The sequence below is a fragment of the Muntiacus reevesi genome, chromosome 5 (assembly GCF_963930625.1).
Source record: "Muntiacus reevesi chromosome 5, mMunRee1.1, whole genome shotgun sequence".
Lineage (NCBI taxonomy): Eukaryota > Metazoa > Chordata > Mammalia > Artiodactyla > Cervidae > Muntiacus > Muntiacus reevesi.
Window position 1 is genome coordinate 89,171,954 of NC_089253.1, and position 20,489 is coordinate 89,192,442.

Below are 20,489 nucleotides of genomic sequence, written 5' to 3' on the forward strand. Positions count from 1 at the left end.
GTTTTCTGAGACAGAACACCCCCCTGCCAAGTGTCTCATTCTCGGCCTGTGGCTTCCTCCCTCCCCAGAGCTGCGTGGGTGGGAGGCCGGCAGTGGGTCAGGAGGCCTCAGCCCCCTCCACTCCCCAGAGGGTACATACCCGCTGCAGCTCCACCTCCACGGTCCCCGCACTTTGTCTCCAAAGCCTGTGTCTACACGAGGCCCAGGATGGGACCAGGCCTTCTGACCCCTGCACCAACGGCCACAGCCCCGGGGGCTCCCCGGAAGGAGCATCTTGTGCTGTTTTCCTGGGTTTAGCTAAATGCTGTGTGAAGGTTAAAGGGAGACAGGGAGGGTGAGAGGGAGTGGAGACGGGGGAGGAAGAGGGAACGAGACACTCTCTCCTGGGAGCACACGCATCCATTTAAGGAAGGTGAGCTCATCACACTCCACACCAGGTCTATATACAGTAACGTGAGGTCCCTTCTCCTCCTGGGGCAGAATGTCACCCTGCGGCAGCCGCTCCAGACCCAGGACGACACCCTCCAACTGTGGGTAAGCAGTGGTGACACCTGCCTGGTGGAGGGGATTGGACAAGGGAGGCAGGCCCACCACAGGGCTACCTGGGCCTGCCCCCGCGTCCCCGTCCTGGGACCCACCTGGTGTGGCCTTGGCCGAGATCCACCCCCAGGCCTGGGGTGCCGTGAGCACACAGGCAGCCATAGGCAGGAATTAAATAGTGACAACTTGTATTTATTACAATTATATACAGTCAGATCTTATATTCTGATACCTATTACCTGATCACACAAAAGAACACGTTTGGGGGCAGGGCGGGGTCAGACAGGAGGGCCCCGAGCCTGGTCCTGGTGGGGCGGGACATCTCCCCAGAGCGGTAGCAGAGCCACCATGCAGCAAGCCAGCGGTCGGGAGCAGTGCGCTGTCACGTGTGGCGGGTGACCAGGCCGGGGCTGTGACAAGCACACACGGGCGGCATCGCCAGGCAGGGCCTGGCTGGGGGGCCCGAGGGACCCTCGCCCGGGGGAGGGGGGTGGGGAGCGCAGGGCCGTAGCTTTTGGAATCACTAGTGTGGCCCCCGTGGCCACTGGTGAGAAGTAGTGAGGGGCCGGGGCAGAGGGAGGGGCCGGCAGACGCCGGGTCCCCAGGCTCCCCCTCTGCGAGGGTCAGGAGTCAGGTAATAAAATTACCTCTTGTCATGCACGGTGTTAGGTTGGCTAAGACGCTCAGCTGACGCCCCTGGACTGGACGTTTGTCTGGGAGGGGGCTGAGGGGCTTGAGCCCAGAGAGTTCGGAGCCCTCGATCTGAATGAGATCAAGGTCAGAGGCCTGTCTGACCAGGCAGTCTGGGTGGCCAGGCTCTGCCTGCCCGGCTCAAGGCCCCGCCCTGCCCCGCCCCCGGGCCCCGCCCCGCCCCGGGCCCCGCCCCCCATACCGCCTAGTCCCGCTCGCTCTCGTTGCTGGCACCCTCGGGCCGCCGCAGCTTCTCCACCTGCTCGTTGATCTGCCCGTCCCCACCCCGGCGGTCCTCCCTCTGCACCCCCAGGCAGTCCTCCTCGTCCACGCGGCTCACGTCCTCGTCCTCCTCGTCCTCCTCGTCCTCCCTCTTCTCCTCCTCGCCCTGCACCTCCATCCTCACCTGGCCCTTGACGTCCACCACCCCCTCGCCCTCCTCCTGGGGGCCCAGCAGGTGGTACGTGGCCGTGGAGCCCTCGGGGCTGTGGCCCTCCTTCACGGGCGAGGACGACGTGGACTCATTGCTGACGGGCGAGATGTCGCTGCTGCTGTGGTGGTTCACCGCCGCAGGGCTGGAGGGCGAGGGCGACTTGACGGGGATCTGCCAGGAGGGGATCTTCGGGGCCGACGGGGAGGGCGGGAACTGTCTCCTGGTAGAGAAGGGAGAATACTGCCGGGTTTGCCCTCAGCAGAGCCGCCCCTCCGGAACCCCAACGCTAGTGGACGGTGAGCAGGGCCAGGGCCAGCCCACAGGGGACAGGACGGGACTCCGCCACACACGCCTGCTGCCCTCCCTTCCCTTCCTCTGGAAACAGGCCTCTTGGCTCCTTGGAGGTTAGAGAAGCTGAGATAGAAGCCAGAGGCATCAGGGCTGCCCGGAGAGTACCCTTCCCACTCAGGGTGCCATCCGTGGTCCCTCTGCCCGGGGTCAGGCCCACCCTCCCTGGCAGCTGCAGGACAGTTGGCCCTGGGGAGCCTGCCACACCCCAGAGCCCGTTCCCTCCGGTCCTCACAGCAGTGTCCAGTCTCCAGCCCTGGGAGGGGCAGCGAGCAAGGGCTGAGGGCAGAATCCTGGAACCCAAGACCCCTGGGCCTCCACTCTAATTTGGTCTGAGCAAAGATGGGTAGAGCAGAGCCTGGCCTGGGCCACGGGGTCAGAGTCATCAGACCTGGACTTTTCTAGAAAACTTCCAAGCTCAACACTTGACAGAAGAGCCAGCTCTCCCCTCCCACTCCTGTATCCCCGCCCTGAGCCCTGGGCTGGCAGCCAGGGCTTGGAAATCAAGCTCGAGAACAGGTGGGACCAGACCACCCTAGCCTGAGACCAGAGGACAAAGGCCTGCTGCCTCCTGGACTGTCTGCCAGCTCTGGTCCCAGACAGTCCTTCCCCTCAGACCCTGCCACGTGAAGCCCACCACCAGGGCCTCGGTGTTCACCATGTCCCTGAGGGGCAGCCCGCTGGCACACCAAGCTTGGCCACACCTCTCTTAAGGCCATAGTTTTGTCCCCAGAGAGAGCCTGAACATGGGTGACTTGGAGAACTGGGTACTCTGGTTGTGACCACAAGACCCTGCCAGCCCCTCATCCTGGACCTGGAGTGAAGTGTCGCCTCATTCAGCCACCCACTAAGCCCCAGGGCGCTGTGCAGGTGGGGTGGCCAACTGTCCCAGGGGCCCAGGACACAGGACTTTCAGCTTCAAAATCAGGCAGACCTGGGCAAGCCTGGACTAGTCGGTCACCCTCCTCTTGGGGCTGCACTGTCCCTGCAGAATGACACAGAGACCACAGGAGCCAGGGGTGGGGGACGGGCACTGCGCAACCTTCTGCCTTGAAATCAATCTCTTCTGCCCTTCAAACTGAGCGGGAACAGAGACCCCTGGCCTGGCCCTCGGGGGGATCCTTCTCTGGGACCCAGCTGTCACTGAGAGCTCCCAGGACTCAGGACAGAGAGAGTGACCCTGCCCGGAAGGCAGGGATGCGCTCCTCTGCTCAAGGTCCTGCTCTGGCCCCAGCTGTCCCTGACCAGGTATGGACAGGGCCAAGAACTGTTTGTATCTCAAAACTCTTGTGGGCCCTTCAGACGGTCACTCCTAAAGCGGGGAGGGAGGGACTTGCCGGGGAGGGTAGGTAGAATCGCGGGAGATTCCCAAACTCCATGCCTGAATGACACAGCTCAATCCAGGGTGGGAAACACGGGGCGCCCCTGCCCCAGGAGATGCCCCATCACCACCCACAACGGCAACAGCTGGATGGGCCCCAAGAGGCCCCTTCCCCAGTCCCAGGCAGAGAGAGGAACAGAAGCCCACGCCTTTGCAACTCCTACCGATTCAAAAGAAGCCCCTTCAAGGAGTTAATTTCCGACTTGAGTTCATTGATGTTCTGGGACTCCAGGATCCAGTTGGTGGACGTGGTGGCCTGAAAGTCACAACAGAGGGGACTGAGGATCAGTGTGGCACCTCCCTCCCACCCCTCCAAACTCAGATGCTGGGACGGCAGGAGGACCCAACCCCCTCGGGAAGGTTTGCTGCGGCCCGTTCTGGGGTCTGCTTGCTTGGATCTCTGCTGAAATGACAACTCCCTTAAAACAAACATCCTCCCAACTCAATTTGGATAGCTGACGATCTTAGGGAAACATGACATGTATTCAGGTGTAACTGGCATCCTGGTTATGAAAAAATAAAACAACAAGAGAGCCCTCATCTTTTACAGATACAAACTGAAGTGTCTGCACTGTGAAATGATACGCCGTCTGGAATGTGCTTCAGAATAACCTCGGGCAGGACAGGCCCGAGGCCGCGGCTGCACTGTGTGGCCAGAGCATGGGGGTTCACTGAGTGGCCTGCTACTCCATGCGTGTCTGAAACTTTTCATTAAAACCAAACTAAGAAGATAAATTCCATCTCTACACCAACTACTCCTTCCACCTAAGACCTTCTCCCTGCAGAGATCACACCCCCCCACACACACCCACGGGAGCCCTGGGGATAAGACAGGCAGCCACCTCCAACCACAGGGCCTGGAACCTGGAGCCGCTGTGGAGGGTCAAGGGGACACCTGAGCACCTGCCTGGCCCATCCCCTGGCCCCCATTCTTAATGAACCCTGAAGGCAGGCTTCACCTGGGTGTCCCCTCCCCACACTGCTGTGACATCAGGCCCCACTGCCTGCAAAGTCAGGAGCCCCAGCCAGGCAGCCCATTGACATGCGCTCTTTGGGATGATCCTGAGGCTCAGCAGAGAGAAAGATAATGATCTGGAGGAGGGCCCACGGGGGTGGGGGGGGGGGAGGGAATAGCCACAATGACCCTGGACAAATGCCAGCCTCCTCCGCACGCCTTCTCCTTTGAATTTTGACACCACTTTCCATGTTAACTTCAGAGAACCACACCTTTTTTCAGCAAATCTTGTTGGGATAAACGGAGGAGAGGAAAGTCAAAACAGTGATCCCCCAAAAGGGAGCTGCCTGTGGCCCAGGTGCCTGTGAGGTACTTACGAGCCAATTCCAGGTATGTGGGACTCGGTCCTCCAGGCTAGAGGCCACCTCCAGGTGCAAGGCTCCTGCCCCTTGACACCACTGTTCCCACCTGACACAAAACCCCCGGGCCACAAGTTCAGGAGAAAGCGGGGAACTCCAGGCTGGCAGAACGGAGGGCTCCACACATTCCCACCAGCCTGCGGGGCTCGGAGGTACAGCGGGGGCTGCTGTGGGCACCACCCAGGCAAGCGGCCTAATGGTGGTTTAGTCGCCAAGTCATGTTCAACTCTTGCGACCCCATGGACTGTAGCCTGCCAGGCTCCTCTGTCCATGGGATTCTCCAGGCAAGAATACTGGAGTGGGTTGCCATTTCCTTTTCCAGGGGATCTTCCCAATCCAGGGATCGAACCCGGGTCTCCTGCATTGCAGGTGGATTCTTTACCAACTGGGCCACCAAGGAAGCCCCAGCAAGCAGCCTGGCCGGGCACAGCCTGGCAGGAAGAAGCCCCTACAAGGAGCAGCCTGGAGCGAGCACGCACAGACGCCTGCTGCCCTCACACACATCCCCTCAGGGTCCGCGCTCCAGACCACCAGACAGCACAGATCCAGCAGCCACTGTGCTGGCTTCTCAGAGGCCCTGAAAGCTATCGCAGCCCATTAACAAGGGAGCAATTTCCACTCACCGGCCGACAAAGGACTCAAATTTCCAAACGCATTTGGTGCCAGATGCCAGGATTTAGAAATAAAATCTGACATCTGGGGCTTTTTAGCCAGTCTCTTTAAAAAAAAACAGTTGTAGAAAACTCCCAGCCTTCAGTTTTATGTAGGTTTTTTAATTACTTAACGCTCTTCTTTTTAATTTTTTACAGTGCTGCAGTAGGAGTTTGGAAGCCAGATATAAAAACTTACATTACAGCTGAGAAAACACAGCTCTAAGTCTCTGGTTTATGGGGTAACCGAAGTCACACACAGTGAGCCTGGCTTCGGTGGAGAGAATGAGAAGGGCTAGGGGTGGGGGGACATCAAGGAAACAAGCTCAAGAAACACCCAGGGGCAGCTCTCAACCACCAACGCCATCCTGGGCCCCCCTCCCCTCTAAAAAGCAACATGTGGTCTTAATCTCAATGCTTAGGGTCTGAAAACAGTTTTCCAATTTCCGGAATGGCTTCTGGCCACTGGCAGGCCGCCGCTCCCAAAGATAATGGAGCAGAGTAGGGCATGGGCTGTCAGCCCCTCCCTGGCTGCTTTATGGACTGCCGCCCACGGGGAGGGTGTGAAGTGGCTGGCAGTGGCCACTGGTAACCACGCCCACGTGCAGAGGCGGCACCTCCGTGGGTGGGGAACCCCACAAGGGGGTTCCCAGGCACCCTTTTCTCAGGAGCACAGGGACCTCGAGTGGTATGCTCAAGTGGGGCTCTCCTGCAGGAAGCCACCTCTCTCTCCTTGGGGTCAGAGTTGCATGGAAGCAGCCATAAAGCTACACGGGAGGTGGGGATGGAGTGGGGAGGGCAGCGGACGCTGTGGAACACTGTCTCCTGGGCCAGGCTGTGTCAGGAACACCATGTCACACATGCACAGAGCCCAGGCCAAGAAGCTGCGATCCTGGGAGCTGACAGTAGCCAGGCACTGTTCCCAGCAGGTGCACACAATGAGGCAGCTAGGGTTACAGCTCCATTTTACAGACACAGAAACTGAGAATCAGAGATGGCAAGTGACTTGTCTGTGGTGACACAGCAAGCACGTGCCACAGAGCTTTAACCTGGGCAGTCTGATCCCAGGATCTGATATTGCCATGGGTGCTCCAGATGTGGGAAGTGAGGCAATGAACCCACCTCAGTCATCCTAGGTGGGTCTGCATCTTTTAGGGGTTACCGGACCCGAAGACCAAGGTTAAGAGAACTCGCCAACAGCCACATTTTAGCCCAGGGCCTGGGCACCCTTCTCCCACCCTGTTCCCCAGAACTATTCTTGGCAACGCTGGGCCTGTGACCTAACTTGTAGGTGGAGACCATCCTGTGTCTACGCCAGCTACCACCAGAGCTGTAGTATGTGCTGTCATGGTCAGGGGTATGGGCCTCGGAGACAGAAAGGACAGCCCTTGTCACTGAATGCCACATCGTCCGCCTGGTGACCGCCTCCTTTCTCCACAAGGGCAGTGTAACCGGCATCAGAAGAGGGCATCAGACGCGCAGTGAACTGGGCACAAGGATAAGCAAGAAGAGCCTGGAGAGGCCGGAGGGTCAGGGACAAGTACCTTGGCTGTGGCCAGTTCATGGGCCAACTCCTGGACTTTTTGCTGCTGCTGAATCAGCAGCTCCTGGACTGAAGCGAGGGTCATCTGTAACTGAGTCACTGGGAGGAGAGAGCAGGCGCATCTCTGTTAATGATACATGAAGATTCCCCCTTCTGTCCACACACCTATGAGCCGCTGCCTCTAATTTATCTGCAGACACCCCCCCCCCGCCCTCCAGCAATCCATATAATTCATCTGCACTCTGGGTAATCTACCTGCACTGTATCTAACCTCTAGTATTTCTACTTTATCTTTCTATTGTGCAGTTGTCCATGGTCAACAGTATATCCGTCCAAAACCTCTCCCCTCTAATTATATCTGCTTATGATTTGCTTGGCTCTTCCAACCTCGGGACTGCCTGCCTCCCTCATCTCCTGGGCCTCACTGTGTCCTTGTAAAACTCAAGGCAGAGTCTTCGATCCTGGGAGACACACAGCTCAGGTCCACAGCATCCAGAAGTGGTTAAAAACCACCAATCTCGTTAATCTCGCTTCCATGTGGCTCCCTCCTGCCCTCCCCACCCAACCCCGAGGCTGCTGGAGCGCCCTGTTCACTGTCAGTCTCGAGGAGACTCACCGGCAGGGTCTGGGCCCCGGAGGGCTTCCGGCTGCTACACAGAAATGACCCTGAGGGGCAGACTCTGGTCTGGGACAGGCGGCTCTCTCTGTGCCCAAGTTTTTAGATTCTGAGCCTCCATCTAGTAAACAAGCTTATATAGGAGGAAAAACCACCCCTGGAGCGACAGGTCCCAGCTAATCTGGGCCACCAATGGGGCACCGGGTAATGAACGCGGGCCCCGTGGAGTCAATGACAGAGGAGGTGGCCGGGGTCCCCGGAGCCGCAGTAATTACAGCCTCTCTTGACCCTGCATGGGATTCTTAGAGAGAAGGGGGAAAATTGCTGAAAACCCCCCTGAAAACCTCATGGAAGCAGAAATTAAAAATGAACTTTACAGCCCTTAGAAAGGCTGTCATTTTATTCCCCTTATTAATATTCTGAGGTTGGGAGCCTTTCCGTAAAAACATAATTAATTGAGGCCGCGCCGACAGTAAACAAGCAATTTCAAATTAAACCGAAATGACGGCGGCTTCATTTGCAAATGTGAACAGATTCTCAGAGCAGATAAATGAAGTCACCATATAAAGTGGAGACGGAGGGGAGAGGGGAGGGGGCAGAGAAGGGGCTGCTCGGAGAAGGCTTTGAGGGGTGACTTGATGGAGTCATTAATCTTTACCTGTCTGGGCCACGCTGCCACTCAGCTCCGACAGACTCGCCTCCATCCGCTCCAGCTGCTTCCGGTCCTCCCGGCCACCCGTGATGAGGGGGAGCAGGTACTTCTGCAGGGAGTGGGGGATGCGTGAGGGATGGGTATGTACCTGGGGTGACTCCCCAACCAGCTCTTCAATTCCACCTGGCAACTTCCTCTCTGTCACCCCTGGGCCTTGGAAACCCTAGGCCAACGCCGTAAGTGAACAAGACATCCGAAAGTTAGAGGAGGCTGCGAGTAGAACCATGTGAAAACTCCTGAGTCGGGATCAAAAGGAGGGAATGGGGACACAAAAAAATCAATCTGACCGACTGTGATGGAGTACTTTCGGGTTCTTTCAGTTTTTTAAATGGTGCTATATATAGAGAGTTTCTGTGACCAAGAATACTCAGAACTCTACTTTAGAAGTTGTATGATGAAACTGTAGAAGGTTATACAGGATAGTGGTACCACTGGTGGCTTCCAGGGAGGAGCGGGAAGGAAGTTCGCGGTACATTTTTCTGAACCTTTCATATCCTGTACCAAGGGAACGAATTATCCATTCAGAAAGAAGCAAGTAAAATTTAGAAATTATTGAAGAAACAAAATCAAAACCCACAGTAGATCTGCAGGGCCTCTGGCTCTTTCACTAGGAGCAGGTAATGTGTGGGTATTCCGAAGCCGTCTAAGGTGGTCACACCCAGTCTTTCCTAAAAGTCTTATATGCTGTGAACAGGCTTCCTTCAGGTAAGAGTTAAACGCAGCCAGATTCTCCCAGAATGGAGACACTGGGCAGAGGGGGAGGAAGGGGCAGAAGTGGGAGAAACTGACCATGAGGGCAAAAGGAAGTGGGTGCTGCGGAGCAAACCAAACAAGGGGCCCAGGACGTGGGGGTCCCAGACGAGGCGAAGATAAGAGTCCCGGAACATTCAGGAAGAAGGCAGGTGGGGTGCAGCCGCTGACTGGCGGCCAGCTCAGAGGTATCCAGGGTGGAGGTGGACAGCAAGCTGCCCACTGAGATTGCTGGATGAAAGAATCCAGGCTCCAAACTCCACAATCTTAGGACTCGGCGCCCACCCATCTCAGGGGCCTGAAACCAGTCGCCAGGCTTACTGGGGCGGTACCAGGGGTGCCCAGTGTGGGCCTGGCAGAGGTGGTAACTGGCAAGTATGACCAAGGGAGACTTTAGTTCTCATTCCATTTGAGGCGCAGACAGGAAAAGACAGCAACTACTCCATTAAGGCTTCTGTACTGAGGGAGGGAAATGGGGTCTCTCACAGGGGTTTGTGGGAGAGCTCATTTCAAGAGCAACTCCTGAGTGAAGACCACTGTTTAGGACACGTAGGGAAGCACTTCCTATTTCACAAAGTGTTTTCCAACCACTGTGTGAGTTTATTACCCACAACTTAGATGAAACTCATCAAACATAGCCTTACGTTCCAGGTTGGAAATTTCCTAAGTATGAAAGTCAAGAAATTCTATACATGTAATGGACTAAAAACTCCATTTCTAAGATCAAAAATTCCAAGGAAAGGAACACATTCCCAGCCTGAATCTTCAGGTATTTATAAAATGAGAGCTTACCTCTCTTTTTGTTTTTTAATTTAGCAGGCATTTTAAAAATTCTCGTGTCATCATGGTGACTGATCTTTTCTGTCTCTTCTTTCTTAAAGCAAAGACTAAAGATCAGAGCTTGGTGGAAACAACTGATGCTATCTCTGCTCAGCTCCAAGGAGAGCTACGCCTTCTCTTTCCACCAGATCACAGGCTGCCTGAGGGCAGCCATGTGACTAAGTGGGTCCTGCTCAGCAGAGCCTGGACAGGAATAGAGAGTTCTGTCTCAGCCTTTTCTCCTTCCTAGTGACTGTATGCACTTAGGGACTGGAGACGACAGGCTTTGAGCACACAGGGAGAGCAGACACACGGTGTCAGAGGGAGCAGTCCTGGGACCCACCACATCCTGCTTCCCGGTTTCTAAGGTGGAAACTTTCAACTTCAAGAATAAATGTTACACTGAAAAGATCAACTTCACTTCAGTCAAAAATTAAGAGTCCCAGGAAACAATGTGAAAACATGTTCCATGTGCTAAAAGTTACAACACGAGGGAATCCCCTTGGTGTCCACTGGTTAGGACTCCAAGCTTCCATACAGGAGGCACAGGTTTGATCCCTGGTCGGAAAACTAAGACCTCACAAGATGCGCGGAACAGCCAAACAAAGTTATGGAATGGGTCTGGATATTCATTCAGAGTCTTTTTTTTTCTTCAGACTTTTTATTTTATATTGGGAGTATAGCCAATAGTTCAGATTCTTTTCTTTTTAAATTTCCAAAGGAGGGATGGAGTTGCAGGTGGGCTCAGAAAGAAAGGAACCTCTCTCTGCAGCACCGGCAGAGGTTAAGTCCTTCAGCCACCAGTTTACCTTCTGTCTCTATTTTACCTACCCTGGCTCTGTATCTTCTAAAAAACACTCGCATGCTTCAAATCAAAGTCAGTACGTGGTCACTAGTGTCTGATCAGGATCTGGTGTCAAGTAAGTAAATGTTACTTCACGCCTGCGGCTCTGCTGGAAGCAGTGAACTCTGAGACCCTGAGGGCTGACTGCGAAGACTGTGGGAAAACCCTAGATTTACATGAAAGCCAACAAACTATACAGGAGGAAAAAGTAGTAAATATGATCACACTGAGTTTCTCAAAGCTGGTGTTAAATACTCAGGTGAAACAAGAGGGTACAGAGTACCGGCAACGTGCTGGGAACACAGTCCTTTCCACAGGAGCCCCACTGCTGTGAGCATCACCACAGCCTCTTGAAGTAGATCCTATTGTCCCGTTTTACAGGTGAGCCCGCTGAGCCTGCAGTCACACAGCTGCCCAGTGGCCGGGCCAGGATGTGACACTGGCAGCCAAGGCTCCAGCCTCTGTGGTCTTAACTGCACATTGTTCTGTCTCTTAAGAGGGTCCAGCCTGCTCAGAGCATGCTGGGCAACATCCTCAGTACTTGACATGGCTCTGCGTCATGGGCCCTGTCACCCTGTGCAGCAGGCAGGGACTTGGAGGAGAGATTCTGTAGGTGAGGCGGGTCTGAAGGCCCTGAGCACACCCACCTGGGTGGGGGCAGGACCAGGATTTGACCCGGACGCCCCTCCAAAGAGCACGTTCATTTGGGCCACTACGTGCAGGCCCACTGATGTCCCCACGCTCAGGGCAGCACCAAGGGGGTGCAGGGAGGGTGGCTTACCTTGTAGAGCTGGTGAAAGCCAAACGCGATCCCTGCCATGATGATGGCCAAGGCGCTGTAGTCTCTCCACCGGGAGCCCGCAGGGCCTGGGGTCAGGAGAAAAGTTGGGGTCAGGAGGAAAGGCCCTGGCATCCCCTGGGGGCACAGAGCGTGTGGACTCAGGCTCCTTGTCTCAGTCGGGGTGTGTCTCATGCTCAGATGGGGGGTGAGCATCAGAATGGGGCTCGGCTGTCTCCCTCCTCCTCCTGGGCCTCCAGACTGTGCTGTGCCTGCCGTGGGGTGTTGTTTCAAGGGGCTCAGGCGGGGGTAGGGGGAGAACGGCAGAGGCAATCTAAAGACCTGGGCATAGGCTCCACGCTTGAGGAATAAAGGATCCAATGAGGGTGCCGTAGCACCTGGCTTGTGCACGCACACACGTCCACACGCTTCCTCTATGAGCTGGGAGTCACCTGAGGCTGTGTCACTGCCTGTTCAGCTTTATGAAGCTCCAACAGTGTACACGGTGGTGCTGAGGGCACAGGGCCGGTGGTGGCCAGACTGCTGTCTTGCTCTGTTCTGCTCTCACTCAAGTGCACCTGGGGAGACGGGCAGCCCACACACGACTCAATGAGGTGATGCCAGAGAGGGACCGAGCACTCAGACAGGACACGGTGAGAGGGGGATGGCGGGGCCTCACTGGAGGACAATGCCGAGACCTGTGGGGTCTCGGGGCACAGTGCTGCAGGCGGGGGACTAGGAAGTGCAAGGGCTGGGGTTGACCTGTGCTTAAGCAGATGGGGGAGCCCCTGGGCCTTCCCAAGGAGGGGGCATTGCCGGCCAAGAGACAGAGAGACCAGAGAGGGGATGGGGGTCGTGGTGAGGGGAAAGGTGGGAAAGGCCGGGCCTGGAAGAGAATGTACGCAAGGAACCCGGCCGTCACTTCACAAGCAGCGGGGTTGCTGATGGCTCTGAATCAGGGAGTAACGTGGTTGACTCTGTGCTTTGGAAGAACGACATGGGGAGCACCGTGGACAGCTACGGGGGGTGGGGGCTGTGGAGGCGAGAAAGCAGGAAGAGACTACCACCAGGGCCACCAAAGGCAAGCGGGACAGGCCCAGATGGAAGGTCTTAGGGATCTGGACATGGGCAGCTGGTCTACACAGGAATGGGCCCTTCAGCACAAAGCCCCTCCAACCCCTGAGTGAAATCCTAGCTCCAAAGCGGGGAGGAGAGTTTTCTACTCCACAACTTCCCCATGAACTGCTCACGATGTGTTTTCAGGTCCATAATCTGATCTGACACCTGGCGACTCTGGGAGGTGCACAGGAAAGCACGAGCTCCATCTGGAATGTCCAGTGGAGTGGCCACATCCGTGCTGCCCAGCGGCCGTCTCTCAAGGGACCAGTCACGGGGGTATGGGTGGGGGGCAAGGGCCACTTTCTCCAGAACTGTCAGTGGTGCAGGACACCCTCAGTCTGTGGACTCAACCTCGGCACCAGGGAACGTGACTCAAGGTGTGCACCCAAGGCGTGTGCACATGACAAGTACCTGACACTGGGAGGGGAGCCTGGGAGAGGCGGGGGAGGACGAGCCACCACACTCGCAGGAACTCACATGTGGCCAGGCCCGGCTGAAGGCCTTGTCTCCCCACAGACGGACACCTGTGGCTGCAGCCATCCCCTCCCTCCCCTGGGCCTGCAGGTACTGGCCACGTCCTGGCGCTTCACAACTGGAGGAGAGCAGGAGGCAGTGGTTCTGAAAGTCCCTGCTGGATGTGGGCACATGGGGAGGAGGGGCTGCTGGCACCCAGTCTGACTGGGGACCCAAGAGGCAAAGACCTCCATGGGAATGAGGGAGACGCTCCCCGCTCCCTGAGCTGCTGAGAGGGGCTCTCAGGAGATGGAGACAGAGACGACAGTGATGGAGGAGGCTGGAAGAGTCTCTTCTTGCCCTACCCCCATCCCCCACCCGCCTGTGGATTCCACTTGAGTTTCTCAACGTGGCCCAACCCCAAAGTCTCCTGCACAGACCGCGATCAACTCCCTTCTCTGGTTTACAGTTTCTGAATAGGTAACACATGCACATGGTCTGGGCTTCCCAGGTGGTCAGTGGTAAAGAATCCGCTTGCCAATGCCAGAGAAGCAAGAGACTCGGGTTCGATCCCTGGCTCCGGAAGAACCCCTTTCGGAGGAAATGGCAACCCATTCCAGTATTCTTGCTGGAGAATCCCATGGACAGAGGAGCCTGGTGAGCTATAGTCCATGGGGTCACAAAGAATCGGATACGACTAAGCACTCACGCACATATACACGCATGTGGTCTAAAAATCATGCAGCACACGTCAGTCTACTGCAAAGAGGCTTCCTCCACCACCACGAACCTCTGTGCTCATAGTGTCTTTATCCAGCCAAGAATTCTTATGCAAACATGAGGCAACACGTACAGGCATTATTTTCCTTCCCTTTTCCCCACCTCTCATTCTTCTTTTTGGCTAAAGCTGCATAATATTCCATTAAACAAACTCCCTGCAGATGGACATTTAGATGATTTCTAGTCTCTTCCTGTTTCACACAAAGCTGCCATCAGTAAGCGTGTACACACAGCCTCTCACATCCATGTAAAAGGCCATCTGTAAATGTGAACTCCTGGCAGGCTGGGTCAGAGGTACATGTACCAGCAGTTGTGAGACAGCTTGCCAAACTGTGCTCCCTGGGGTTTGAACCAGTTCATTCACAGCCACCCCAACGTAATGGGTTAATCACATACATAGATTTCTGCTAATACTAGAGTCAAAAAAAAAAAAAAAAAAACCCCACTACTTCGCTCTAGCTTTAATTTGCATTTATCTTATTACAAGTGAGGAGTGAGCATCTTTTCATCTGCATCTCCATTTTGGTAACTATATGCTCCCTACTTTTCTACTCCATTTCTTTATTAATTTCCTTCATCAATTCATGGAACCTTCTTATACAACAAGGAAATGAGCCCTTTGTCTATGACAGAAGTTGTCAAAATTTTTCCTAGTATATTTTTCTTTTGACTCTGCTTCTGGTCTGCCTTTGTGGCATGCACTGTTTCCCTGTTTACATAAATTTATCCATCTACTCTTTTATGGACTCAGGGGTTTGGGTCACGGTGAGCCAGGGCTCTCCCCTCCCCTCCAGGGTTGAGCAGTGACACTCAGGACCACGTCTACATACACACTGGCCCCAGAAGGGCGCCCTCCTGCTCTGACCTGCACAGAACACCCTCCTCTGATGTGGAGCGACTCAGATAAGCCACAACTGCTCGTGAAATGGAAAACTCCTGAGATCATCATGGCACACCTTTCATCGTGACCTTGAGAAGCTCCGAGTTCCATGCAGGCACCTGTCTCATCCCAGCCTGCTCTGTTCTGGGTGTCTTGGTTCCAAAATCCAGTGCAAGCTCGTTGTTAGGAGGAAATAGTGGACAGAGTAACCGTGGCACTTTTCAAAAGAGTCACTGTTCTGTGAGGCTTTAATCCACCCCCAGAACAGCCCCTCAGTGCTGCCCGAACCCCAGAGAATGTATTCCAAGTGGGCACACGTCTATCCCCAGAACATTGTATCCCCAGTGGTTTCTTAAATGCCCACTAAACATCTTACAAGAACACAGCTGCAACTGGGCTGAGCACTGGACCAGAACCCCAAGTTTGCAGCATCCTTCTTCTTTCCTGCAAACACTCAGGGCATGCCTTTCATTCCGGGTACTGGAGCCTAGGAGCAGACGCTGGCGGGTCAGGGGTCTGAGAATGAGGACCCCTCCTACAGCTGCTCCCCCTTCCGCAGAGTGCGACCTCCTGGAACACAGGAGACACCTGTGGCTCCCTGCCGGCCGCACCTTCACCCCCGCGCTGCTCCTTGTTTCTGCCATGCTCGCGTTAAGAACATTTTATTGCCCCCTGGTTTTCATTATTAATGAAAAGGGACCAGAATGATCTTTCCTAAAGTTCAGAGAGTCTATAAAGACAAGAAGCTGAAATGCCATTTTACTCGTTTTGGAGATGTGTGATACAATCTTGTCTTGTGGCAAAATGAAAAAAGAGGAAAACTAAGGAGGAGATAACTCTTCTTCCGCTGCACATCTTTCAAAGGGTACAGACCAGGGTAGGGAGAAGACACATAGCGTGACGCTACACTGGCTCGCACCCCCCGCTATGACCACCTGGAGCCCTCGTGCTGCCCACCCTGGGGCCAATCGTTCCCAAGCCCAGTGTGAACCCCCAGCGAGGGAGCCCAGGGTACCTGGGAGCTACATACAGCTTCTTGTCACTATGTTCCTGAATGTCCAGAAAATACAGTCAAGGGCAGAACACAGGGCCAGTTGCTCGTCTGCTCCAGCTCAGAAGTAAGAGAAGTGGAATGAACGAGCTCTTCCAACAGCTTCAGCGCCTCCAGGCTGACACGATGCCCACCTACACACAAGGCAGACCCCGCCCAAGCAGGCAAGGAGCTTCCACACCACCCACCAGATGAGTCTCCCGAAGGACAGCTTTCTCTTCTTTGCAAGTGCAGGCCATTTGACTGAAGGTGGAGAGCTTTGCCACATTTAAAGAACCCAGGGACAATGCTATTTTTACTATCATTCAGATTCCAATCGTCTCCAGCATTCGCCCAACAGGTGAGACCTGCCAGCTTGCCCAGAAGGCCCAAGGCTTTACCATCACCTCACAGGCTGGCCTCTGCCGGGGATGAAGACAGTCGATGGTGGAGCATTTTTCATCCTGCACAACTGAGCATTTCCGGGACCACCTTCATGTCTGAGGCTGCAACAAGGTCAGAGGTTGAGCTCTTTGAAACTCAATGCCTTCCTAACCTCCCAAGGACTCCATCAACTGGCCTGAACTCAGACAGTGTCCCTGGGGCCTGCCTGCCCAGAGGCTTGGGTTGTGGGTGAATCCATAGCATATGGCAGCTGGGTCAGGGGCAGGAGGGCTGCAACCCAAGGCTCCCTAACCCTTCACTGAATACCACCTAAACCAACGTTACTCAGCTCCTTTAGCTATATCTCAATCTACCAAGAGATTGTCACCTGCAGGCAAGAACAGACATCATCAAATAAGAACACGTGCAGGGCAGGAATCGCGCGCCCAACACAGCAATGTTGAGCTTGAAACCACTAAGCCAGAGACCCATGGACACCACAGAAATCCCACGATCCAGTGAAGGGGCATCAACAAAAGAGAGCTGAAAGCTGTCATGAAACTATCTTGCTGAGACAATCTGTATCCAGGGCTGTGCTGGCTGACAACATAGAGACGCTATCTATCAAGTCCCTGGGGAGGCTGGTGGCCTGAGCACAGGACTGGGCAGTGGCAGGCACTGGGCAAGTCTAGCTGTGGTCCCCACCCCCAACCCATGGCTCACCAAGGCTGCAGCCACGACTACACAGTGGTGGATCTAGCTTCTTAAATCATCCCATCAGTTCTGCTCGCAAGGCACCCTGAAAATTAAATGATAAGACAGGCTCATCCACAGCGAGGTCCTGGAATAAAGCCAGTCCGCCAAATCAGTGCTTGTTACAGCAAAGGACTGGCAGGCTAAAGGCACAGGGAGACTGATGACCAGCTGAACGGCACCACAGGCTGAGCTAAGGATGGCTGGCAGTGGCCAGAAAGACAAGCAGACCCAGAGCACAGAGACGAGAAACGGAGCAGCTCGGCTCCGAACAGAAGCACCCGGGCCGCCTGGAAAGCTGAGGGCGCTACAGCATCTCAAGAGCAGTCATACCTGGAAATCCAAGGCATGTCTTCGCATGAATATCCTGTGAAAGACGATCTTTCCCACTTCTCATGGGCTGCAACACTATCAGCAGTGTCATCTTTAGGCAGGAAGGACACTGAGAAGCACATCCACAACCTCACCCACAGATTAAAAAATATGAGCTCTAATTAAACGGTAAGAATTTAGAAGAGTCCAGAAACAGACTCACACTTGAATGGTAAACTGATTTTTGACACAGAAGTCAAGGTAGTTCTATGGGAAAAGAATAATCTCACAACAATTGTGCTGGGACAACTGGATATCCATAGGAGGAGTAAAAATGAACCTTGATCATTTCCTTAAGCCAAACATAAAAGTTAACTCAAAACAGATCATGTACCTAAACCAAAAAGCAAAAACTATAGTGCTTCAGTAAGAAAACAGAAAAAAACAGAAGAAAATCTTCGCAACCTTGGGGTAGACAAAGATATCTTAAATACAAAAAGCATGAACCATAAAGAAAAAAAAAAGATAAAATGGACATCATAAAAATTTTAAACTTTTGGGGACTTCCTTAGCATCAAGTGGTTCATACTCTGCATTTCTGCTGCAGGGGGCAGGGGTTCGAGCCCTGGTCTGAGAACTAAGATCCAGTATGCCACACTGTGTGGCCAAAAATTTAAAAAAAAGAAAAATTAACTTTTGATTTTCAAAAAGCCCTGTCAAGAATATATCTCTGTAGGCTGGAAGAAAACATCTGCAAAACACATATCTGATCAAGGACCTGTAACTAAAATATACAAAGAGCTTTTGCTCTTTGTATAAATAATATACAAAGAGCATAATAAAAAGAGAATAATAAAAAAGACAAACAAGGTGATTTTTAAAAAAAAGACTGGGCAGTAGATTGGAATAGACACTTCACAAAAGAGACATGGATGGCCATTAAGCACATGACAACATGCCTGACATCATCAGTCATTAGAGAAACACAAAATTATAATGAGATTCTATTACCTAAATGTTAGGATGGTTAAACTTAAAAAACTGAGAATACCAAGTGTCGACAAGAATGTGGAGCTACTGAAATTCTCACACCTTGCTGATGGGAATGGAGAATGGCACAACCACTTTGGAAAATAGTTTTAACAATATCGTACAAAGTTAAATATACACCCAGCATGTGACTAAGGCATTCCACCCCTAGGTATTTACTTAAAAGAAAGGAAATATCTGTGCACACACAGACTTCTTACATGTGAATGTCATGAAAGCATTATTCATAATAGCCCTAAACGGGCAACAATCCAAACAGGCATCAACAGTCAATGGATAAACAAGTTGTGAAACAACCATACAGCGGAGTCATAGGAATTAGCAAACCCTGGCGACCTCACCAAGTCCCATGTCATCGTGCTTTTGTTCAGCTGTGAGTTCAGAACAGTTTTCATATTTTTAAAGGATGAGGGGGGAATGGTATATGTGACAGAAAGATGTAGCTCACAGAACCTAAAACACTCATTACCTGGATCAATCTCAAAAGTGTTACGTTATGACTAAAAAACTGTGCTGTACGAGACCATCTAAATGAAATTTTAGTGTTTAGTTATAGTTTCACACGAAACTTAGTGTCGGTTACATGAGTTAATTGAGTTATGATATGTACAACTCATCAAACTGTACACTTGAAAAGGACTAATTATATTGTGTATAAATTATACTTCAAAAAAGCTGATTGGAAAAAAAAAATTAAGAATACAGAAACATAAGACTGCCGTCTGACCAAGCAATCATACTCCTAGATGGTCACCCAGGGGGAATGAGAATGGACGTCCACACACGTCTTCAGCATCTTGAGTCCTGTAGCCAAAACTGGAAACAGCCTAAACGCCCACCAACTGGTGAACTGATGGACAAAATGTGGTCCAGCTGTACAATGGAATACTGTTTAGAAACAGGAAGGATGGAAACAGTGCTACATACTATCACATGGAGAATCTCAAAAATATGCCAGCTGAAAGCAGGCGCATACAAGGTATCACATTCTGTTTGATTCTGTTTACCTGACATACTCAGCAAAGGTAAATTTACAGTGGTGGAAAGCAGGTGAGTGGTCACCTCCTTTCAGTGGGGCTGAAGGTAAGAGTAACAGTAAGAGGGCACAAAGGAACTCATCGGGGGACGCGCGTGCTCTCAAACTGGTATAGTTCCTAAAGTAAAGTTCCTAAAGTCACTGAACTGGACACTTGAAATGGGTGAGCTTAATAATACGTAAAATATACCTCAACAACTTAGAGAATTTTAAGTAAGGCTATAGACAGATGGATGAATATATAAACAACTGCATTTTGATAAAGGGACACATAACTCAACAGGGACAGGACAATGTTTTTAACCTCTGGTGGCGACACAACATGATAGCCATCAGGAAAACATGAACCTTGACCTTCACATTACACACACACAAAAATTAACTGAGAGTGAATCACAATCTCAACAGAAAAGCAAAAACAATGAAACTTCAAGAAAAATACACAGGAGAAAACCTTTCTAACCTTGGGGTAAGCAAAGGCGTCATAGCTAGGGCACAAAAACCATGAGTTGTTGGGGGAAAAAAGATAAATGAATGTCATCAAATCTTAAATTTCTTGTTTTTCAAAAGGCAACGTAAAGCAAAAGCAAAAGAAAAAGCTAGCCACAGACTGGGAGGAAATACTAACCAGGCATACATCTGACAAAGAACTTGAATGCAGAATACACAGGAACTCTTCCAACCCAATAATAAGATAATTTAAAATGGATAAAGACTGAAACAGTCACTTGACAAAAAAAGATATGTAAATGGACAAGCACATAAAAAGATGCTCAACGTTGTTAGTCTTCACAGAAATGTAAACTGAAACCACTACACACACATGAAAGTTGCTAAAATTAAAAAGACTATCAACTGTTAGGATATGTAATAACTAGGGCTCTTGTACACCACAGATGGGAATGAAAAACAGTACAACCACTTTGAAAAACAGTTTGGCAATTTCTTATAAAGTGAAACTTACACTTAACCTATGACCTAGTAATTCCACTCCCAGACATTTACACAAGAGAAACAAAAACATAGGAAGACTTGTACACAAATGTTTAAAAACAGCTCGTAACAGCTCAACACTGAAAACAGTCCAAAGCCTAAAGTCCATCAATGGTAAATGGACACACAAACCACAGAGCGTCCTTACCACGGGACATGGCTCTGTGATAAAGGCGGGAATTTCTGATCTGTTCAACAACTTAGATGGATCTCAAATACAT

General features: G+C 52.3%; 1 protein-coding gene across 1 annotated transcript in view; it reads right to left on the reverse strand.

The window, feature by feature from the left end:
* Nucleotides 1-1,401: 1,401 nt before the first annotated feature.
* Nucleotides 1,402-20,489, reverse strand: part of PEX14 (peroxisomal biogenesis factor 14) — a 136,472-nt gene continuing 117,384 nt past the window's right edge. The window contains exons 5-9 of the mRNA XM_065935776.1: nt 11,482-11,567; nt 8,234-8,336; nt 6,961-7,058; nt 3,557-3,648; nt 1,402-1,883 (exon numbers count right to left, since the gene is read on the reverse strand). Coding sequence (XP_065791848.1) covers nt 1,436-1,883; nt 3,557-3,648; nt 6,961-7,058; nt 8,234-8,336; nt 11,482-11,567 — 827 coding nt within the window. The 3' untranslated portion in view covers nt 1,402-1,435. The remainder of the gene's footprint in view (nt 1,884-3,556; nt 3,649-6,960; nt 7,059-8,233; nt 8,337-11,481; nt 11,568-20,489) is intronic.